Genomic DNA, 20,162 nt, shown 5'->3' on the forward strand with positions numbered 1-20,162 from the left:
GTCTCCCAGACAGCCATATTAAATGAAAGCCACTACAGTGAACTCTTAATTACATAAAACATAGCCATTATCTGATTGCCCTTTAAGAAAGTGTACGGTAGATGCAAAATAAAATAAAATTTAAAAAAAATAATCTTGAGTTCTGCCTGACCAAGAATTAAGCATATAAATCTATCTTGCCATTCAAGCAGAGAGCACTGGACAAACTGAAGCACAAAACAGAAATAAGCAAAACTTATACAAACAGCATTTTTNAAAAAAAAAAAAAAAAAAAAGACTTAAAAGCAGACATGCTCCATCTAATGTCAAGAAGCAGCTTGGTTTCCTTTCCCGGATATCCTTGTGACCACGTGAATCGTAGACTCAATGGTCCTGCACAGGATGTCTAAAATGTCATGCTGCTGCACATGACTAAAAAGTCCTCTGGAATGGCCACAACTGATGGATAAATTAGTTTCGGGGTCCTGGGATGGTAAGGCTTGGCCATCGCAGCCACGCAAGTCTGCGAGGTCAGATAAAACCGCTGAAATCGAYGTGGAAGGAAACTCCGAGTCCTCCTCCGCTCCCATGGAATCCTTGGAAGTCTGCAGGTCTTTGAACTCTTTGCATTCTTCAAATTTCCCATTCCCCGGCTGCTCCTCCGTGTGCTGTGAGCGCGCAGCCAACATTATGTCTTCGGAAAACGAAGAGGGCACTTCCATCCTGTACTCTTTGACAGAGCTGTTCTCGGGGGAGGGCGGATCCTGCTCCGTGCCCGGGTCRATGATGGAGGAGTCCCTGGTCTCGTTGTCCGAGGTGCTGGTGGGGGTCAGCGCCTCGCGGGGCTCAGCTTTGATGTCGCTGATGCAGCTGTCCACGGTGTGCTCCTCGTCGCTGCTCACCCGCCGCCTCTTCACAGGAGTAGCTCCTTCATCGTCTGCAAGGACAGGGAAACTCACTCAGGGAACGGGCACAGTTCCTGCCGTACCGCCCAGTAACACGCCTTTCACGGTCCCATCCGTTTCAACATTAAACAGCATTTCAAGAAATACTTATTTTCTTACAGAAGATTCATGCAATTAATGAATTTTAGCTCCAGAATAAAATGGTATTTCTTGTGTGGAACTGGAGCCAAAGAATGGCCCACCCTRCAGTGATAAAATATGTATTACATTAATTCAATACAAGTTTGTAAAACATTCATTAGAGCAACACCAAACCTTTAGTTTTTCTTTCTTTGGCTTCTTGCTCTTGTAATGAGTTCCTCTGTTGTTGACAAGCTCTACATTTGTTTAGAAGCTCTTGCAGAGTTGGAATCAGGGCCGAGTTGAGCTGTTTGGGAGTGTGCACTGAGAGCAACAAGGCAAGTGCTCGGAGGTCCTGGAAACAGAGAAGCAAACTTAAGCCTCATTTCAAACTGATGTTTGATTAATCCTGCACACAGAGATTGTGCAATAAGGAGGTACTTCAGCATGTCACGAACAGTCAAAATACTCCATTCTAAGAGGTACTCACTCCAGTGAAATTCCCCACTCACCATTTGCTGACCTTAACACACATCTGACCTGGAGGTGACAATACTGTGCTGAGATACGAAACCTTGCTGGGTTACAACACTTGACCATTAACACCCCTGCACTTGCATTACTTTGCTCCCCAGAGTCAGGTTAATATTCCCAGCCTCCCATGCCCTCCCCAGGAGCCCAGCTGAGGCAGGGAGTGTCTGACACCTGGCACAGGGCTTGGAAGAGTTTCTGTAGGAAATGAGCTGCCTCCTGAATGAGGCCAGCGTTGGAATGGCTTAGGGAAGACTCACCCCATTTAATGTAGAGCTTGCTTTGGAAATTTCGACTCTATGGTTGCTGAAGTCAGATTCTAGGCTTTGATACTGATTTATTAGATTTGTAATTAAAGTATTGATTAAGTTGGCACAGTTTGCTTCAGAAAACACCTGCCCTTGCACCTGTGGAAAAAAAGGGGTTTTTTAAAAGCCACAAAAAAATGGAACTGTGAAACAAGCATCCCCAAATGAAGCAGCATCAATGACTGCATTCCTTGGAATAGTAATTAGTGCTGAAARACCACGCACCTTGAGAAGGAAATGGGTCAGAAAGGTGTAGACAATGTTGTTGTTAAGAAAGGTCCTTTCATCCATCAGAATACATTTGATATATTCTGCAAAAACTGGATCYTCACAGAGCAGCTTTACACAGTTCTTGGACATTACAGACTGGCAAACAGAGAGAGAAGATGGCAAAGTCAGCACTGGATGTGCAGGCCAGGCCCACTGAGAAATAGTTCATATCTATCAGGTGTCAGTAAATTGTACAAATCAGTTACTGACAATTCTTATTGCCCATTTTCCTGTAMTGAAGTTCCTTTCCCAGGAAGGCCAGGTTATCTACAGGAAAKGGCAGAGCGTCCTGATCTGGGAGCCAACCACAGGGTCCTCTGCATTGATACCCAGACTCTGACATCTCCTATTKTTCCTTCATCATCCCAGTGTTTCTGCCAGCTACAAAGCTGGAATTTCAGAGGCAGGTGCTTTCTGCACAYCCAGCATTCCACCAGTGCWCCTGTGGGGAGCTGCYRTGTTAAGCTTTTGCAGGGTGTACAGGGAGTAAATACAATTTCAGTTTTTGATATTTGATTTAGCAGATTTTATCAGATGACAGCAACATAAACAGGTATTTTATTATACACTACCCACTAGTTACAATTCTGGGATCTCTGTGCCACATTCAGTGTGTTTTGCCTGTGTTTCCATTCTGTTGGTTTTCAAGCTGACTCTTACCTGAGTCTGGCAAAGCTCAGTCCAGAGCTTGGGGAACAGCGCAAGGTGAAGCGGCAAACCTTCATAAGCAACCAGGACACCTGCAGCAGCATGAGGGAAGAAGTTCAGTGTGGGAGAATTTCATGGGAGACAGGGGAATTCCRCAGAAAAGCAGCGCCAAGGGGCTTTATCATTTTATAGGATCACATTCCAAGTATTTTGTATGACCAGAAAGATGTAGTGTCTGTCAGGTTTTACAAGCCATTTAACAAATACACTGGGAAAGTGTGACAAACAACATGCAGAAGGGTGATTTAGGGAATAAAAGAACATTCTGTCATTGCTTTTTTGACAAGATTATTGGTGTGACACTCAGGTCTGTGCACACAGAGGAACTTGCCCTCCGGTTTGTATGGAAACACAAAAATGTAAATATTGTCAATTAACTGCCATTAATGAGATGCTGAGAATTCTGGATCTGATCCAAAGCCATTTAAACTGCCAGCCAGCCACCCAAAAAAAAGCCTTRGTGAGTCCTGTATTAAGCTTTAAGTGCACAACAAGACTGAATTCTCAGTGGTTACCTCAGTTCCTTTCTGGACAGGCTTGAATCATGCCAGTCATGGGTAAGGCTACACTATCTTATGTACAGGTARCAGTCTTGTGGACAAAAGTAATATCCAAACACAACAAGTTCCACAAGCTCTGCTTTTTCTAAAGAACTCAAATATAAAACTTAATGGAGAAGCACTCGAAGTTATGGCAGAAAGAAAATTCCTTTGGCTATTCCACCTCGATACTTACTCATTTTAACTAGAGTTTCAGTAAACTTTTCACAGTTGATTGCAACTCGACACAGGAGGTGGATGAACTGGTGGTAGGAGAAGAAATAGTCCAGCAGCATCCTGTCGTACACATCGTCTTTGCCCTGAAGATTTAAGAGAGCCTCATTTAACCTACAAAGCCACAGACAGCACCCRGATTCCCTAAGCATCTCCCTTCCTGTTACTTGCCCTGCAATGTTTCATCCTGTACTAGAGGAAAACACTGGGAATCTCCAGGTGCCTCCTCAGCCAGCCCTTGGCAAGCACCAGGGTGTGATGGGAGGAGGGAWGGCAAATGCAATTCCCTGCCAGGAAAATCTTTTTTTTTACTGGAGGGTTCTGAGCCAACACCGACAAGGTGCAAAGCTGTGCAAATATCGTAAGTCAAAGAGGACAAAGAAAGAATGCAGTAACTTTGTATCACATACAGACACCTAAATATACATATACACGACTGCTTTTTAAATCGTAATTTATCAGGATCTGTAGAAATCGGAATTTTCCTCAAGACTAAGCTTCAGAGGTCAGGAATTTTTAGGAAGGTCTCAAACCCAGTGATACATATATATCAATATTTTAATGTATTTTGGACACATATAAGCTTAAAATGGCATCAGCTCCTGTAGAGCAGAGAGCCAAGAGGACACCTCTAAAACTAAAGCAAACAAATGCAACCTTATACAAAGCAACTGAATGAAAAACAAGCATGCAAAACCACAGGGCAATGTGACTGTGGATATGGTTCTAGAGATTTAAAAATACTCTGCTTTTTAGTAATGTATTAGGAATTTGATATAAAGGGTAAAATACTGTGTCATGTAATATGACAACTTCTGAAGTCCAAATATTTACTTTATGTAGTGTCACATCTGTTACCTCTGGATACATGATGGGGAAACCCACTACAGACAGTTTACGGCTCTCTAACATTTTTTCAAACACTTGGGATTACACAGTCARTTTGATGGTGCACAAATAGACACAGCATCGTTCTGAAAGCTTTAAAAAAGAAGGGTTACTTACCCTACAGTAACCGTGCTTCTTCGAAATGTGTTGCCCACACAGATTCCCATCTACGTGCACATAGGCCCCATGTGCAGGAGATTGGATTCTTTCTGAATAGCTGTGTCCACTGGGGCTGTGCCTGCACCCAGTGTGTCCTTGCGACCACTGTACCTGAGGGCACAAGGGGTATGGCGGCTTCAACCACCACTCAATTCCTTCACCCGTAAGAATCCCCTAGGACAGKACTCGGAATTAGCACAGCAGGAGGAGCACAGAATCTGTGTGGACAAAGCATCTTGAAGAACCACAGTTACCGTACAGCAAGTAACCAGTTCTCCTGCTTCAAATGATTGTCCATACATATTCCTTTTCAGGTGGGATTCACCTGACCTGACTTTAGCTATCTAAAATCTAGTCACTGCTGTTCRCTGCACTCAATGGAGAGGGAGTTGCCTCATCCAGACTCAGGTGCCTGGGACAGGAAGGAGGGGAACTCTTTCTCTCCTTCCCTGGGTAACTGTGGTTAGTCAGAGCTGGATGCTGACCTTTTAGATAGGCAAAGTGACGTGAGCTGAATCCCACCCTTGCTGCAGCTGTAACAACGGGATGTGGCAAGTCACTATAGAGTAGCCCCACCAAAGCTGGCATCCCATCAGGAAGCCCACAGAAGGGAAATGGGAAAAAACTTAAAAAGCCCTGTATGACATTTCAGGCCCTGGATTTTACCCAAACAAACAGGAGATTACACCTCAGTCCCAGCTGAACGGACTCTAACGGAACCTGTGGGGTCTACTTGGCTGTCTGGCAATAAACCTTAATAGTGTGAAACCCATCTGGACAAACCCTAAGCGGTGCCTCAATTTCCTTTATAAATGCCACAGACAGACTGCAAAATTACCAAAATGTGTGCTATAGGTTTTTTTCCTAACACAAGGCCCAAACCCTTATGGTGTCTGGAATATGAAGCTGTGTATCACCAAGGGCAGGGAAATGGTGCTTCCAGAGTGCACATCTAGAATGGAGTATATGAGGACAACACATCTTGAAGAAGAATTACGCTTTGTTTACAAAGAAAAGGTAAATGCATTGAGCTACTGGATTCTTAGAATACTTTTATAAAAATGGGAAAACGGCAGAGGAACAATTTTTTATAGGACCCCTTGTTTACATACCTTGCTGGCTTCCACCATGGTGGGCAAGAGGCACATGTTGAGTTCGGGACGCGGAGGACGAATATTGCTTTTCCCCCCTATTAATTTCAAATTTTCACGACATGGAAAATAAGGTCCAAGAGACACTGTAGTGTAAGTTCGGATAAAATAGGGATATATTAAAAAGGTCAATATTTGACATCAGCAAGGAACACGATAGAGTAATAAYAGTGTAAGAGAACTTCAAAATACAATCACTGAAATACCTACTTGGGATATTACTGTGGTGGTATGTACAATGATTGTGCTGTAGAAATGGAACCAGAGTATGTAGGAAATCATGAGGACTTAAAAGTACAAGCTCCTTGAGGACATCTACAAACAAAAAGTTGTTTTTGCTATTACAAATTGTTATTTCTTAACAGCAAACAGTACAACTTAAGGCTCATGCATTTGCAAACTCTGTCTCATATCCCTTTTGCTGCAGCTCTGCTGTGAGCAACACCCCTGACTCCATCCCAATTCCCTTCACCTCTGCCACTGGGTGAGACCTTGCTCAGTGGTGCAGCAACCACCAGGGAGGGGCCAGCTTGGAGAAAGGAGAACCTCAGTAAAATTACCCTCTTTGCTTCTTCTTTAACAGAGCAGSTTTGATGCCTGGAAAATGGCAACCAGCAGCAGTCAGGAGGACAGCGAGAAAATACTCCAAATAGGGGGAAATGCACACAAATCACACAAAAAAAGGTACTTTGGACACAGTACTAGGCCTTTATCAGCAATCCATTAAATATTAAAAAAGCCTAAACTAGAAAAGCCTGGACATTTCTGAAACAGCTCTGCTAATGCAAAAGAGACATTTGTATAGAATATCTATGTCTACACYTTAAAAAGCAAATCTATTCCTTTCTACAAGCTACTTAAGCTTTACTTCCACTACTATACTTTACAGTAATGGACCATAAAACCTATCAGAAAAAGCTTTTTCTGTAACTTGGTCTCCATGCTCCCTTCTGAGGGGAGCTTTAGTTCATGTTCAAATTTTARTGTAAGATTTGGGATTTGACTCTAAACTCACTGACACCCTTATCAGGTGGCAAACTGTTCTCACAAAGTGACAGCTGATTTTTGTGCCCCCAGTCTGTGTGCCTTAAGTGAACACAGGAATGTTSAAGGAAACCTGACAAATCCAGAACTCTTTGGAGTAAGAACATCAGTACCAATGCACTGACAGTATTGCACCAACAACCCCGACCTCCACAGTTTGTAGCAGTGCACTTGCATAAGTGGCATTTCCATCTCACAGCAGGTCMCTGTGCAGGACAGGTTCTGCATGGCCAGGACTTACCAATGCAGGCGTTTCTAAGCTCGGGAGGACTGTAGGAATTGAGCAGAGTTAAGAGCTTATGGGCAAATTCAATCCGCTCCTGCCACTGAATGAGAGCTTGCTTCACATCTGCAAATGCAAACATCCCAGGAGGCTGCTTAGCTGATGGCTCAAAAGCTCGTTAAATAAAGCACAGAATTTTACTGCTGAGCAATCCCTTTTTCCTCTAGCATGATCTTAGTCTATCTAGGAAACTGTTATATCACATTGGTCTACTATTATTAAATTTATGGAATCTAGTTTCATATTAAGTCAGTAATTAACTAACAACTTAATATCTATTAATAGCCATATATCTATTGTACAGCAAGTTTTTAAACACAGGTAATAATCAAGACAAAACACTAGGGTTTGGGTGAGAAAAACTGATTAACAGACAAGAGGCATAATCCTTTCAAGAATTATAATCAAACCTTTTCTTTGCAGRTATGGACGTGTGGACTTTAGAACCGAGAGGAAAATTGACAGAAGCTCTACCAGGTCTCCAGTCACATGGCAAGCTGTGGCCTCATGGTACATCATGTGCAATGTGTTAAAGGACTGGGAAGAAGAAAAAAAAATGMCACAACTTTGCCAAACTRAGGTACTTRTTAGTATTACTCTTTTTATCCTGCAGATACATTATTTTATGCTCAAACAAGATATTTTATGCTCAAATAAATATATGGTGTTGGATRTAATCACAAAGTTCATTTGTTTCCAAGGTAAAAGCTTTGTGTTACCAGTTCAAAATAATTACCAAGTTTTCACACCTTTATTCATATCCCATTGAACAAAGTTTCATTTGAGACACAGGATTTATATCCTTGTAATCCCAAACTTTCTGTACCAGCAGACAAAGCAATACCAGAGGTGTACAAAGACAGACAGAGATATATTAATTTGGGGGAAAAAAAGATAGGATTAAGACAGATGCCAGTCATTTTTCAAAATGCTGCTGAAGGACATACGGTCGTACATCAGATGAATTACGTCTCCTTTTATACCTTCTGGGCATCTGTGATTTATAGAAATATTGGAAAGGAAAAGCAACTCATTTCCTAACTGCAAAAATTCTAGCACAGGATGTAAGAAAAGRTATTTAATCTGCTGCGGTATTGGAAAGATAAAGAAACAGTAGCCTCAGTCCCTAGGACACAAACCCTCGCCATGCCCTTTTTATATCACAGTGAAGATAAAAGATACAGCCACCCCTAAGCAGAAAACTTTTCTGGATGTGACAACTCTTAAAGCWGTTATTTGTCACCAGGCAAAACTTYTCCAGCCAACAAATGAAAACATAAGGCCAGRTAACCTCCAGCTGTAGTTTTATCTGATTTCTAGCAATGTTTCACAMAGGATAAATTCATTTTATATTACACACTCTTCATAAACTTAATTATCCATTTTTAGTTTGGATGAGGGCTAACTAAGCCAAACAAATTCATTTCATACATCTCTATATATCTTAATCTACTTGTGCTTCACRTATGGATAACCTTAGAGCTCAGTTCCTGACTTTTTACAACCAGTTTATTGGATGGAGGCATTTTCATAACAAAGAGGAAGAGCTATTCTTAAGTAATTAACTACAGTTAATTAATCTATAGGCTTATATTTATAACAAGCTCCTGAAAACTCAATTTTCAAATAGCACTGCACTGTTTCTGTAATTCCAGCTCCTTCTACCACACTTTTTCCCAGAAAATGCTAAACAGCGACATAAAAAGAGTTAAGAGAATTTTTTACATAAACCATATAAAAAYGGGACTGGAATCAATCACAAAGCATCACTCGTGTGCCTACAGGCAGACTAAATATCTCTGACAGATGTTTGCTCCAAGGCCTCCTGATGACTTCCAGTTGTGTTGGCTGCCCCCTCCTGCAGCAGCCTATTCCAAAATTATATTTTCTGTACACCCACAAATACCTCTGAGCCACCTGTCTTGCACCATGGATTTTACCAGTTTAATATCTCTCCTGAATACATTGTTCTACATGTGCCAAGAATGAACTGAATCTTGTTTTTCTCYAACACATGCAGATTTTTATTCTTGTTCTCAAAGGGATCCTTCCCTGTGGTGCACCGCCACTGTTTTTAATAAACACAGGTTCTCATCCATCACCTCAATAATGGAAGTGCTGAATGGAGTCCAGGATATTCCACTCATCAGGACATGTGGATCTGTAGAGTGAAGCTGCTGAAGGCAGGGGCTGACATTCCAACTGTATCCATTTCAGAGATGCATTATTTCATTATTTTTCTTTTCAATTTTGAACTAACTCTGGTCTGGCCTCATGGACCAAATGCCCATTTACAACTTGAATACATTCARTGTTCTCAGAAATACATTTTAAGTTTAGTTTTATCAGGAAGAAATTGAGTTCATGTGTTTTCAGATCACTCCTTGCAAACTGAAGTACAAATGCCAAGAAGGGGAGAACTGCCTCAGGAGGGCCTCAAGGAAGAGTCAGAAATATTAACCACAAATGCAGCTGAGTATCCTAAAGTTATTTCTGCTTTTTAACCAGTAACAGTTGTCTGACTGCACTCAGCCATTCATTCCCAATTATCTGCAATAAAGAGAATGACACCAAAAAAGCATGAATTTATTCCTCTCAGCATGATGTGTTGGTGGTTTTTCTTCTGTCCTGAGAAGCAGACAAACAATTTCCTGATCTTTTTAGTAGTAAAAAGAAATCTTATTAAAGCTGACAGGGGAAGTACCAAGGTGAGATGTTTGCTATAATTAAATAACAATGTAATTACCTCAGTCATCAGAATCAATCCTCTATTGAATACAACAAGAAGTCTGTCTTCATCAGATTCTAATAATATTCTGAAGGCACTAGAAAAAAATACAAACATTTAGAATACTGAAAATTGCATTCCCAACCTTAAAATTGTTACGTTCATGCTGTTATTTTGGAAAATAATCACAGAAGAACAAAGAAGCCCTAAAATAATATCATTCTTCTCACCATTAACCCCCCAACTTTTTAATTTAAAAATGCCCCTGCTGTTGACTTCATGTTATGAAAAGTAATTTATAAATAACCTTTACAGAAGTATTTCCTATACAACCCAAGCAAAAATGTGCAAAACAATGTACTTTGAAAGACTGAAGTTTATGTTTCTTAAATGATACATTTAAATAGATTCAGACAAGCATATGTTTGGCCTTTTAAATGTTTGAAAACATTTTTATCAGAACATTTTATGCCAACAAGGGAAGGAAAGGGAAAGGGAAAGGGAAAGGGAAAGGATATGCTAATAAATGATTTCTCACAACAGAAAGATTATTTGGGACAATGTAGCTGTGCTTTGTGACAGGTGAATACATGTAGCCCCTCCAGGTAACAGAGTTTGTCTTTCCACTAGGGTTTCAGTGCATCAACAGCTCCATTCAAAACCACAGACCTGACCTACATGCACAGGCAATTTATAGTTCTATTGAGAATGCCCAAGCAGCACGTTCAGCAGTACTCCCTCAGACCAGAAATTAAAAACTCTTTGAAGACACGATACAATAAAACCATACCCCAGGCACAATTTCTATATCACATTTCTGCTCCAAAGTAACAACTGCCAAGAACAGCAGCTGGAATTACAGCTTTGCTCATGGTGAGAGGCTGAGCATGGAATTTCAGCTGAGATGCTGGAGGAGCACAGGGCTGTACCTTATGAGAGTCGTCCAACAAGACCGTCCGTCCAAGCAGCGCAGGTAACAGCTTATGGTGGTTTTCTTGAATTGCTTTATGTCTTCTATCTCTTCYTCTCTCATGTCTGGCCTCTGAGCTACAAACAGCTGCATGAGGTTAAACAGCTCTTCTACTGCCTAAAAGACACAGAAATACTTGTTAGAGTCAGCTCTCTCAGTATGTCATGGTTTAGTTCTCATTTCAAAGTTATAAAATTAGATGTTTTGATGCTTCCTAAGAGCACAGCTCACTGTCACACATATGTACATACACCCATATATGTGCAAAGCAATCTGCAATCCCCATCCCCGGGATCAAACATTCGGAAAGCTGCTTGTGCTAAAACCTGCCTGGGAAACACTAAATACAGTGGAGTAACTCAGGTCCCTTGCAAGACAAACTGAGACTTCTGAGGGGAGATGCCAGCAAGGAGAGCAATAGGCCTGTCAGAGCATAAAAATTTCTCTGTGGGCTGATCTGGCCAGAAGTTCAACRTGGAAGATTCCATGGATCCTCCTTCTCTCCACACTGACAGGAAACTTTGCATTCTTTCTGTCCCTGCACACCCCTAAAGATCCCAAAGCTTCACTTTGTAATCATTCAAACTCAAGCCCTTTGTCTCTTCCAGCTTTTGTAAGCCTCTTTGTTGTTTGACCATCACACATGGACTACTTGAACCAGCACCTGCTCTCTACTGCAGGTGTCACTGTTGTGTAGTGACAGCACAACTCCCAGCRTTCTGCCAAAGGTGTGTGGGTGTTCCCAAGGGAACACCAGGCTGTCCTCCACTGGAATGCAACAGGCTAAATCTTGGCCCTATTCCAGAAACAGAAAACAAAGAAGAAACTGGGCATTCCTCCAACATTGTGTGTTATAATGCAACCCTCTTTCTAGAGGCCACCATCAAAGGTTAGTCCTTGTTCCTTATGACGAGGCTGAACAGTGTCTGCTTCCAGGAAACAACAGCAGCTCTGCAGCTGCCATGCAGCAAGGAAAACCCAAAACAACCCCCCACAAAGTAGAGTAAGTGGATCTAAACACATTAATTATTTCTACCAGGAAACCCAGTGTAATACTTTCACCACTGGCTACAGTAAGTTACAACAGCCATCAGGTGAGCGTGGAAACAGGAACAATGGAATGGCGTAGTTTGGGTGTCGGTCACTTACTCCTGGGTACTGACTGGCGTGAGGGGTGAGGTTCTTGAAGGCCCACTGGATGTTCTGGTGAGAAGCCAGCTGCCTGGTGAAGGCAGGGGACTGCTCGCAGCACAGGCGCAGGATGCCGTAGTAGGCGGGCAGCATCCCGCGGTTGAAGAGCACCACATCCTGGTCGTCGTGGTCCGCGAGGATGTAATTGAAGGCAATGTTCTTGGTCACCACGGGGTTCTGCACGATAAGGCGCACGTTCTCGGGACAGTCCACGCACACGTTGTACCAGAAGGACAGCAGGGCCTGCTTGTTGTGGTTGGTGGCGATGGCCGGCTCCGAGAGCTTCGGCTGGAAGAGGTTCCACAAGTCCATGAAGTAAGTGGAGAACATGAGCTTCTCAGTTTTGGAGATCAAACAGTACGTCATGAAACTGAAGTAGGGCACGAGTTTGGTGGTGCCGTGAACAGCAGCATCGACGTAGAGCTTGGCTCGTGAGAGGAGGCCAAGGAGCACGTTGTAGACCTGGTGCAGRACTACTGTGGTGTCTGGGCTGAGGGGCAGGTCCCGTGTGGGGATGTGCAAAGAGCGGGTCGATCGGAACATCTGACGGAAGGAATTGCTTGGAATAAGCGACACCAAGAGATAGGCTGCGGCTTCAAATAAAAACAGATTTGTTACACCTTTGGCAGTGACATATCTGCTTAACAACCATGTAAACAGCAATTAAATTGCACTGCATGTTCCATTTACAGATTTCAAAGCATTTTACAGAAGCTGGTATTACTATATTCATAGTAGAAAAAAAATCCAAGTGGCTAAGAGTAGTATAATGCATGTTAGAAGTGGTGCTGAGCTGTGCTTGCAGGCTCCTTCACCAATATCCCTGTCTGCTGCTTGGTTCTCCCTGTGCTGACACAGTGCATCCCACCACAGAATGGAATCTCACATCCCATTACAAAATGCATCCCAGATGTTTTCTATGACTGAACTGCCCACTGCTCAATCAAGAGGTCATTACCTCTCTAGAAATGGTTACAACTGAAGCCTATTGCAAAGCTGACCCTCCATCTTAGCCATAGAAATGTGTTAAAAGTTCAGTGGCCTGTACTGTGAAATCTCCTTTGTAAAAAAATTGACACAGGAAAGGCTGAAAATGTTCTCTGGCAATGTGACAGTGTCATTCCTGGCAGAACAAACCAGAGACCCAGGACACTCTGGAATTTGAGAGAAAGCACAGGTGGCTCCTCCTTGATCCACAAGTTCAAATGACTCAGCTCAAGATTACTGTGAAAGAACAACATGTACTACTCTTACCTATTGTACAACTATGTGAGGGACACTGGAAAACCTCTGGAATTACCTCTTTCCCCTCTTTAGGTTTTCCTGGACCTTGTAGATTAACTACTTAAGATAAAGAACCTATCAATGTATCATTAAAGTTATCAAATGAAAACAGAAAAAAACTGAACCATCAAAACTGGTAACACATCTGAATGACGCACCACAGTTTACTAAGATTTTTTAAACCCCAGCAATTCTAAAACAATWGGAAAAGGAAGAAAAGACAAACACAGGAGCATGTAACTTGCTGCAACAGGTGACTAATTTTCTTCAATTAAAATTCACTTACAAGTTCTCACTCGAGGGTAGTTGTGTGCCAGGAGAAAACGTTCCACCCAGTTTTCCATGTTCTGCAGGACCCAACTGTGAGCGAGCTTGTTCCGAGGTGTTTGCACAGCCAGCCAATCCAGGCACTGCGATGGGTTGTACTCGATGACCTAAAGAAGAGTACAAAAATCAAAAGGAATAATTAAACTTCCTAATATGCACTGATGTATTAAAGATCCCTAAAATAGCTTTCAACATTTCTTTTTAAAATCACTTGGGGCTTTCAAAGCACCTTCAAGACTGAGCTGCTCTGCACACAAAGAACACCCTTATTAAATTTCACTGGTTTGTGCTTCTGAACCTTGTTCAGAGCTTTTGAAAGTTCAGTTTAAGTCCAGAAAATCACTCTGCCTATTCCTTYTGCATATTATGAGATACTCAGGAGTTGAAATATTAAGCACTAAAATAGAACAACCTTTATAAAAAAAGTATTTTTTAAAAATATCTAACACAAAACCTTAACACCGAATCAGTGTTTTTGTAAGTTACATCAAAAGAACATAAAYGGTATGCAAAGATGTTCACACAGCTTCATGCTGAGGGTATCTGTTACATTTTTTTCTGGATATAAAATTTCAAGGAATAAATTTATCCAGCACYTTCCAAAGGCAATGAGTGCTGTCGTGCAGTCAGCAAACCTTCAGAGAATGAGAAAAAGTGGCTTCCTGTGCTTTTCTGGCTCTGTGTAGTTGGAAATCTGTTGACACGTGGCCAGTAAATGTAGTTTGTTCTTTTTTTAGTTTTTAAAAAGCACTTTCTTTTTACCTCAAGGCCCAGGTGCTAGACAAGAAAAAAATTCAACCCTGTGTAAGGGCTCAAAGGTAGTAACTGGGTTGCTAAAGCTGTTCCCAGTTCCTCTAATCCACCTGAAGAATATGAGCAGCTGACACAACCATAACTCTRCTTATAAAATTTTAATCTCAATTTAAAATTAAACACCTTAAGAACAATCTCCTCCCTTTATTTAGAAATGACAAATTGCTCTGTCAGGTTTCCTGCCTAATGGCTGGAGGGAATGTCCAAGAAAGAGATGATCATTGCTCACTGTCTGCAGAGMTCAATCACTTCTTAACGACTTCCAGAAGCTGGAGTGGCTGTAAAAGTAGGTTTTACACCCCAAGTCTGTGCAATCACTGCTGGGTCTCACATCCCTGCTTGCACCATTGATATCCCCAGACCTGTGTCACCAGCTGGATGCCACTGTGGACCCTGACATGTGCTGTTTGAACTCCCTTTACCTGAGGTGCATCACATCAGTCACCTGGCAATACTCATGATCCTACAACTGCTCCTAACCAGGAGGAAACCCTTTGGAACAGAAATCCATGTCCTATATCCCAGTGCTGCAGTGGGTAAGGCAGGGTTCTGTTTTACCACAGGTCTCAATGCTGTGCAGTACAAGCCTTTTACAAACTCCAGTCTTGTTTTTTAAGGGGTGTTAAAGGGAATGAACTTGTCCTCAGCAGCAATTAGCCACCAGACTCAGTTTAGCATTATTTCATGGGTTGAAAGTGTTAATGGACACTTTACAGAGAACTAAAAACGTCAAAGAATTTTCAAGGAATTTGTACATAAGGCCAAAAAAGCCCCACAAACAAATAACGGGTCTGGAAACATTTTACAGTCCTTGCAATGGGATAACTGAGAAAACTATGTGGAATTCGTCTAGAAAAAACATTCTAGAACCTTATTATGAATCAAGCAATTTCTCATTAAACTAAAATTTTAAGTTAAACTGAAGAGCCATTAACCCAAATGCTGCTATAATAAATTAAAAGTTATGACAGAACTTTTTAATGCCTGTTGCTGTTTATTCAGAAGAGGAATGGTAATAAAAAATAATGGACTGATGCAAGAAGGATGACAATGAAATGCAAAACAGAAGAAAACAACCAACAAGAGAAAGACAATTTAGCTTCTGTTTTATTTTACATGTTGTACCTCCCATATCCTCTGTAGAATGTAAGAAGCAAAGGGTGGCATTCCTGGAGGTCCACCAGCAAATTCCATGAGCATGGTGAGCAATTTGAAAAACGGATTGGCTGCCTGTAATGCAGAAAAAGAAGAATATCTTTCATCCACTTTTTTTAGAGTGTTTTTTTAAAAAACCCAAACTCTGTAACATTTTTATGAACTTCAGGCATGAACATTGATAATAATACTTTAATCCTTTGCTATTTAATCTGTACATAATCCATATATATCCAYATCCCCACAGGGATACAGCAGAATTAAGACACTGGTTACAGCCAGTGCAAAGCAACAGGATCATACAAGACAGAATCAGTCTAGGAGAAGTTATAGGAAATACAGCTATTTTATATATTTATACTCTCTCTATATATATTAATTATAGGAAATACATAGGAAATAACAGTAAAAGTCAGACATTATTCTGGAAAAAGGAAGGGAATCAAGCTGCCCATTATTGAAGAATTCACCATGGTTTATATTTATGGAAGATTTYACTAGCTCACATAAGATGTTACTTGGATTTGTATAGCTTGGAACATGGATCCTGGAAAGTTTATCCAGMAGCATCCCATTTTGAGGTTTTACACTGCCAAGATTCACTCAGTTTTTAACAATGTTTCAACAAAGTAGTTACAACTATAATTATGTATTTTTCATCTGGAATCCATTTGGAACTCTCARTATGTTATTACCAGGGCAGAAATTTACTCTGAATGAGAAGTGTGTTTGCCTGCCCAGAACTGCAAAATAGTGCCTCAATCCTGAACAACCAGACAATAATTGCTTATCTCCACTTATTCTTGCCCACATATTTAAATGTTACCAATTTTTTAAAAGAAATTCATATTGGTGGCAAATCTAAAAATGTTATTTGGCGTGAATAACATTTTTATCCTAAGTGGCACAGCCATTTTCTGTCTCAGAAAACTTCACAGAAGGTGCARTTAGACTTCATTTAATGGCACAAAAACTTCCATGGATCACCTTCCATGCAAGATTTTTGATAAGCAAACAATTATTTATGTAATTTAAGCAAGCAAAATATAAATACAGTCTATTTAACAGACAGGTTGTATGTTTACATACCTCAGGAGTCAGCTTTGCTATAGATGTGAAAAGCATGGACACAATCTTAAAAACAAAGACAGAAAACTCACTTAGACTTGTGTTTATTCAGTTAAAATARTAACAATTACCCCATGACATTTACTAGAGAAGGTTTTCAATAAGCTGATACTCACGTGCTCGGCAAGGCGATTGTTGTATCGGCACAAACTGAAAATGAGGTTGCAGGTTTGCCTGATGTTGATCCCATCACGGATATGTTGGAATAAAAAAGGAAAACCCTGCAACAAATAAGCAGATACAGTACACTGCTTACACTACTACATACACACAGAAGGTTTTTGGAAGATAAGCAGTCATTTTTAACTTGATTACCTTTCCTCCTGTCAGTGCTGCCATGTCGTTTTGTGACAAGGTCAAATGCCTAAAATACAAAAGAAAATGATCATTTTACTTCAGCCATGATTAAGGTTAGGCCTGAGTATTAGATTATATTGTTCAGTTTCAAAATATACAAAAGACAATTAAGGTATTGGCATAAAACTGGACCAAGAACCCAATTCTGTACTTACACGAGATAAAAAGAAAAATCCAAATGTGGGATTTTTGTGAATTGAATGGGTTTAAGTGTTTAACCCAAGTCTTTTACTTGGTTAACAATGACAAACCCTTTTTTCTTTGAAATGATTAAAAATGTAATGGACTTATACACAAGGTTATTTATGCTGTTAAAAAAGCCCACAATAAAACCCTCAGACAAACCCATAAAATCTCTGATTCCCTTCTGAACCAGCTTAGGTTAGAATTCAGTTTTTTTTCAGAAGCTCTTGCCTTTCTGAGCGAGATTGTTCCACCAGAAGAGCTATCAGGGCAATCATCTTTTCAAGTGCAGCAGGCCKGTATTTCTCCTCTGCTAAAGAAAGTATATCTTCCTCTTCCTCCTCTTCCTCCCCTTCTTCCTCAGAAAGCACTTCAACCTGTGGCTAAGAAAAAAAAAAAAAAGATAACTTCAATACGGACATTTTGAGCCTTCATTTCACAGAGCTTTTGCATATATCCTATCCTTTATTCCAAACAACTTCATCAACTTGTATGAATAAACCAGGTAAGTATCTAACCAATTGATTTTCATATTGATACATTCATTTTGCATAAGCTAAATTGTGTTTACAAATGCAAGCAGGTTAGCTGAAGATACAGTTTATTTAGCAAMAGAAGCAGGTAAATTTTTTGTTGCAGAACCCAAGTTGTACAACAGGACTAAGCAATCAATCAATAGTTAACACTATTACCATTAGCATCAAGTTAAGGGCATCTTTAATTGCTTCTACTCTATCTATTTCTATATTAAACAAAAAGAGTTAATTCAACATATTTTTTAACATTATATCCCATTAAACATTGAAAAAATTTCTGGAAGAGAAGCAATTTTAATTTACAGATGAAACACAGTTCAGGAYGCACCGCACCAACGATCACAAATATAAAACATGAAAAATTAGTTCTTGTTATAGAAGATAATCAAACTTACATTCTCAGGCCCTTTGGTTCCCATGTAGAAATGGACCATTGTGGATATGGCTTGCAGAGAGAGCAAGAACTGGCTCTGAAATATGAAGGGATGGAATTACTTGAAAATATATTCGTGCACGGACACCGCTAATTCCCCAAATACAAGGCTATACTCACTTCCTCTTCTCCCATTTTGGCAAATTCGTAAAGAAAGGCAAAATATTCCGTGAGGTGTTTGCTGTGGGGYTTGACCCCGTGCTCCATGATGGACAGCAGAGTCTTCACAAAGCGCGTGACGCACGAGCGGCTCCCRATGTCCTCCACGGGACCGTCCATGTCATCCGAACTGACAAAAACAAGAGCCAGTGTAGGTATTTCACACAGCACATGGAGCATAAAATCATCCTGAGCCAGTCCAAAGAAATTCACAAAAAATTCCTGTCTTATACTTTGTCCTGGTCTCATATTTTTCTACCCCTATCCACAGCCTGGATAACACCGCTAAACCTAGCGGAGAATCAGCCACTTCAAATGCTGAAAGGTTTATCAAATTAGTGCTCTGAATCAAGAATCAGGTCAGGRAAAGAATTCTTAGAAAAACAGTATTGGAGATCTCCTACTTAAAATCATCCTCTTGATTTTCATGTCAAATTTCACAAGAATACAATTGTGGCTATTTGTACTGTGGAACCAACACACACACCATCCTGGCAAGGCAGAAAACATCCACCTTCAGCCTCAGCCATCTGCCCTAAGTTTGATCTTACCACTGAACAAAACAAGTCAGAAACTTTTCCAAAGAAAATTAAATTCCACTTTCTGCCATAAAAACTGTATCTTAATGTCCTGAATTTTGATCTGGCAGCATAGTTATTACTAACTCTGCCATTTTCACTCTGGATAAAAAAGTTATTACCACAATCACAACTTCAATCCAAGAGTTAAAGAAAAAAMCACTTTCTTCTTCTCACCATGTATCAAAGAGTGTAACTATTTCATAATTGAGGATAAAATAACAGTTTTCTTAATAATATGCATAGTGAAGTAGAATCCAAGAGGCCTCTTCCTCCTTTTTAACAAAACCTGTGATTTTGTTATAGGGTTAGCCTCTCTYATCTCCAGCCTCTTTCACTGGATGTACAAAAAAAAACTTCCACCTTTGTGCCTCTGGATCCAATTCACAGTAGGATTCTCATGTAAGTAGTGAGATTTACACTTGCACTGTCCAACTGACAGGGAAAATAAAGAGCATGCTGAAAACCTACTCTAAGGAAGTGAATGCTTCAAACAATGTCTCTTTGACACTGCCTTTTGTAACCCTACCAGTATTTTAAAATACATCAGAGCAGTCTGGGCAGAATAACAAAGTACAATTCAAACAGCATTATTTCAGCTTCACATGACTGTTTTGAGTAATTAATTAATAAAAGTAKCAATGCATGGAATAAGCAGAAGTTTCCAGGTGGTTTATTTTACCAGTCTTCCATTCCTGGCTGCAGATAAAGGTGTGCATGCACTGGCCTCAGTCTCTGGATCACGTGGATACACAGGCGCTGGAACATCTGCAAACGGAGAAGGGAATGAGTTCCACATCTTCAGTCCTTTACAAAAAGGTCAATATGWATTTTCTAAGCAAATATTCTTTCTCCAGTCCCACATCCAGCTCTTACAGGTTCAGTTTCAAAGGTAAAGCTGAGATCATATTTTAGCAGAACAGTCAAACCTGGTTTTTATGAACAGATCTCATGGAGGAACCAACCCTAAACCCAACTTTAAATATTGCTGTGCACTGAAACATGACTAAACTGCTGCTCATATTTCTTTTTTCTTCTATCTTTATTTTCTGAAACACTGATATTGTTGGCAGGATTTTTTTTTTTAATTTTGCCACTGGCTCATAGGAATTAATGTGAAAACTTGAAGGCAATTCCTCTCAGTATTTTTTACTTTGTAAAGCATTCATGAGGAGAAGACCTTGCATAGARTTTCCCCATG

At 40.5% G+C, this 20,162-nt stretch overlaps 1 protein-coding gene across 5 annotated transcripts in view; it reads right to left on the reverse strand.

Annotated features, from left to right (window-relative positions):
- Positions 1–258: 258 nt before the first annotated feature.
- USP34 (ubiquitin specific peptidase 34) overlaps positions 259–20,162 on the reverse strand; it is a 110,199-nt gene continuing 90,295 nt past the window's right edge. For 3 of the 5 annotated variants that reach the window (XM_057382559.1, XM_057382567.1, XM_057382550.1), the window contains exons 59-81: positions 19,644–19,729; positions 18,345–18,513; positions 18,187–18,261; positions 17,487–17,638; positions 17,031–17,079; positions 16,832–16,936; positions 16,677–16,721; positions 15,558–15,662; positions 13,579–13,726; positions 11,967–12,601; positions 10,777–10,934; positions 9,866–9,944; positions 7,530–7,656; positions 7,078–7,185; positions 6,003–6,107; positions 5,754–5,878; positions 4,600–4,752; positions 3,557–3,680; positions 2,774–2,853; positions 2,069–2,209; positions 1,796–1,942; positions 1,200–1,359; positions 259–916 (exon numbers count right to left, since the gene is read on the reverse strand). In XM_057382559.1, the coding sequence (XP_057238542.1) occupies positions 306–916; positions 1,200–1,359; positions 1,796–1,942; positions 2,069–2,209; positions 2,774–2,853; positions 3,557–3,680; positions 4,600–4,752; positions 5,754–5,878; positions 6,003–6,107; positions 7,078–7,185; positions 7,530–7,656; positions 9,866–9,944; positions 10,777–10,934; positions 11,967–12,601; positions 13,579–13,726; positions 15,558–15,662; positions 16,677–16,721; positions 16,832–16,936; positions 17,031–17,079; positions 17,487–17,638; positions 18,187–18,261; positions 18,345–18,513; positions 19,644–19,729 (3,687 nt within the window). In that variant the 3' untranslated portion in view covers positions 259–305. The remainder of the gene's footprint in view (positions 917–1,199; positions 1,360–1,795; positions 1,943–2,068; positions 2,210–2,773; positions 2,854–3,556; positions 3,681–4,599; positions 4,753–5,753; positions 5,879–6,002; positions 6,108–7,077; positions 7,186–7,529; positions 7,657–9,865; positions 9,945–10,776; positions 10,935–11,966; positions 12,602–13,578; positions 13,727–15,557; positions 15,663–16,676; positions 16,722–16,831; positions 16,937–17,030; positions 17,080–17,486; positions 17,639–18,186; positions 18,262–18,344; positions 18,514–19,643; positions 19,730–20,162) is intronic. The other 2 variants (XM_057382575.1, XM_057382583.1) reach the window with 2 other exon arrangements.

Source organism: Malurus melanocephalus, unplaced genomic scaffold (genome assembly GCF_030028575.1).
Source record: "Malurus melanocephalus ecotype Western Australia unplaced genomic scaffold, MMel_1.1 scaffold_13, whole genome shotgun sequence".
NCBI lineage: Eukaryota > Metazoa > Chordata > Aves > Passeriformes > Maluridae > Malurus > Malurus melanocephalus.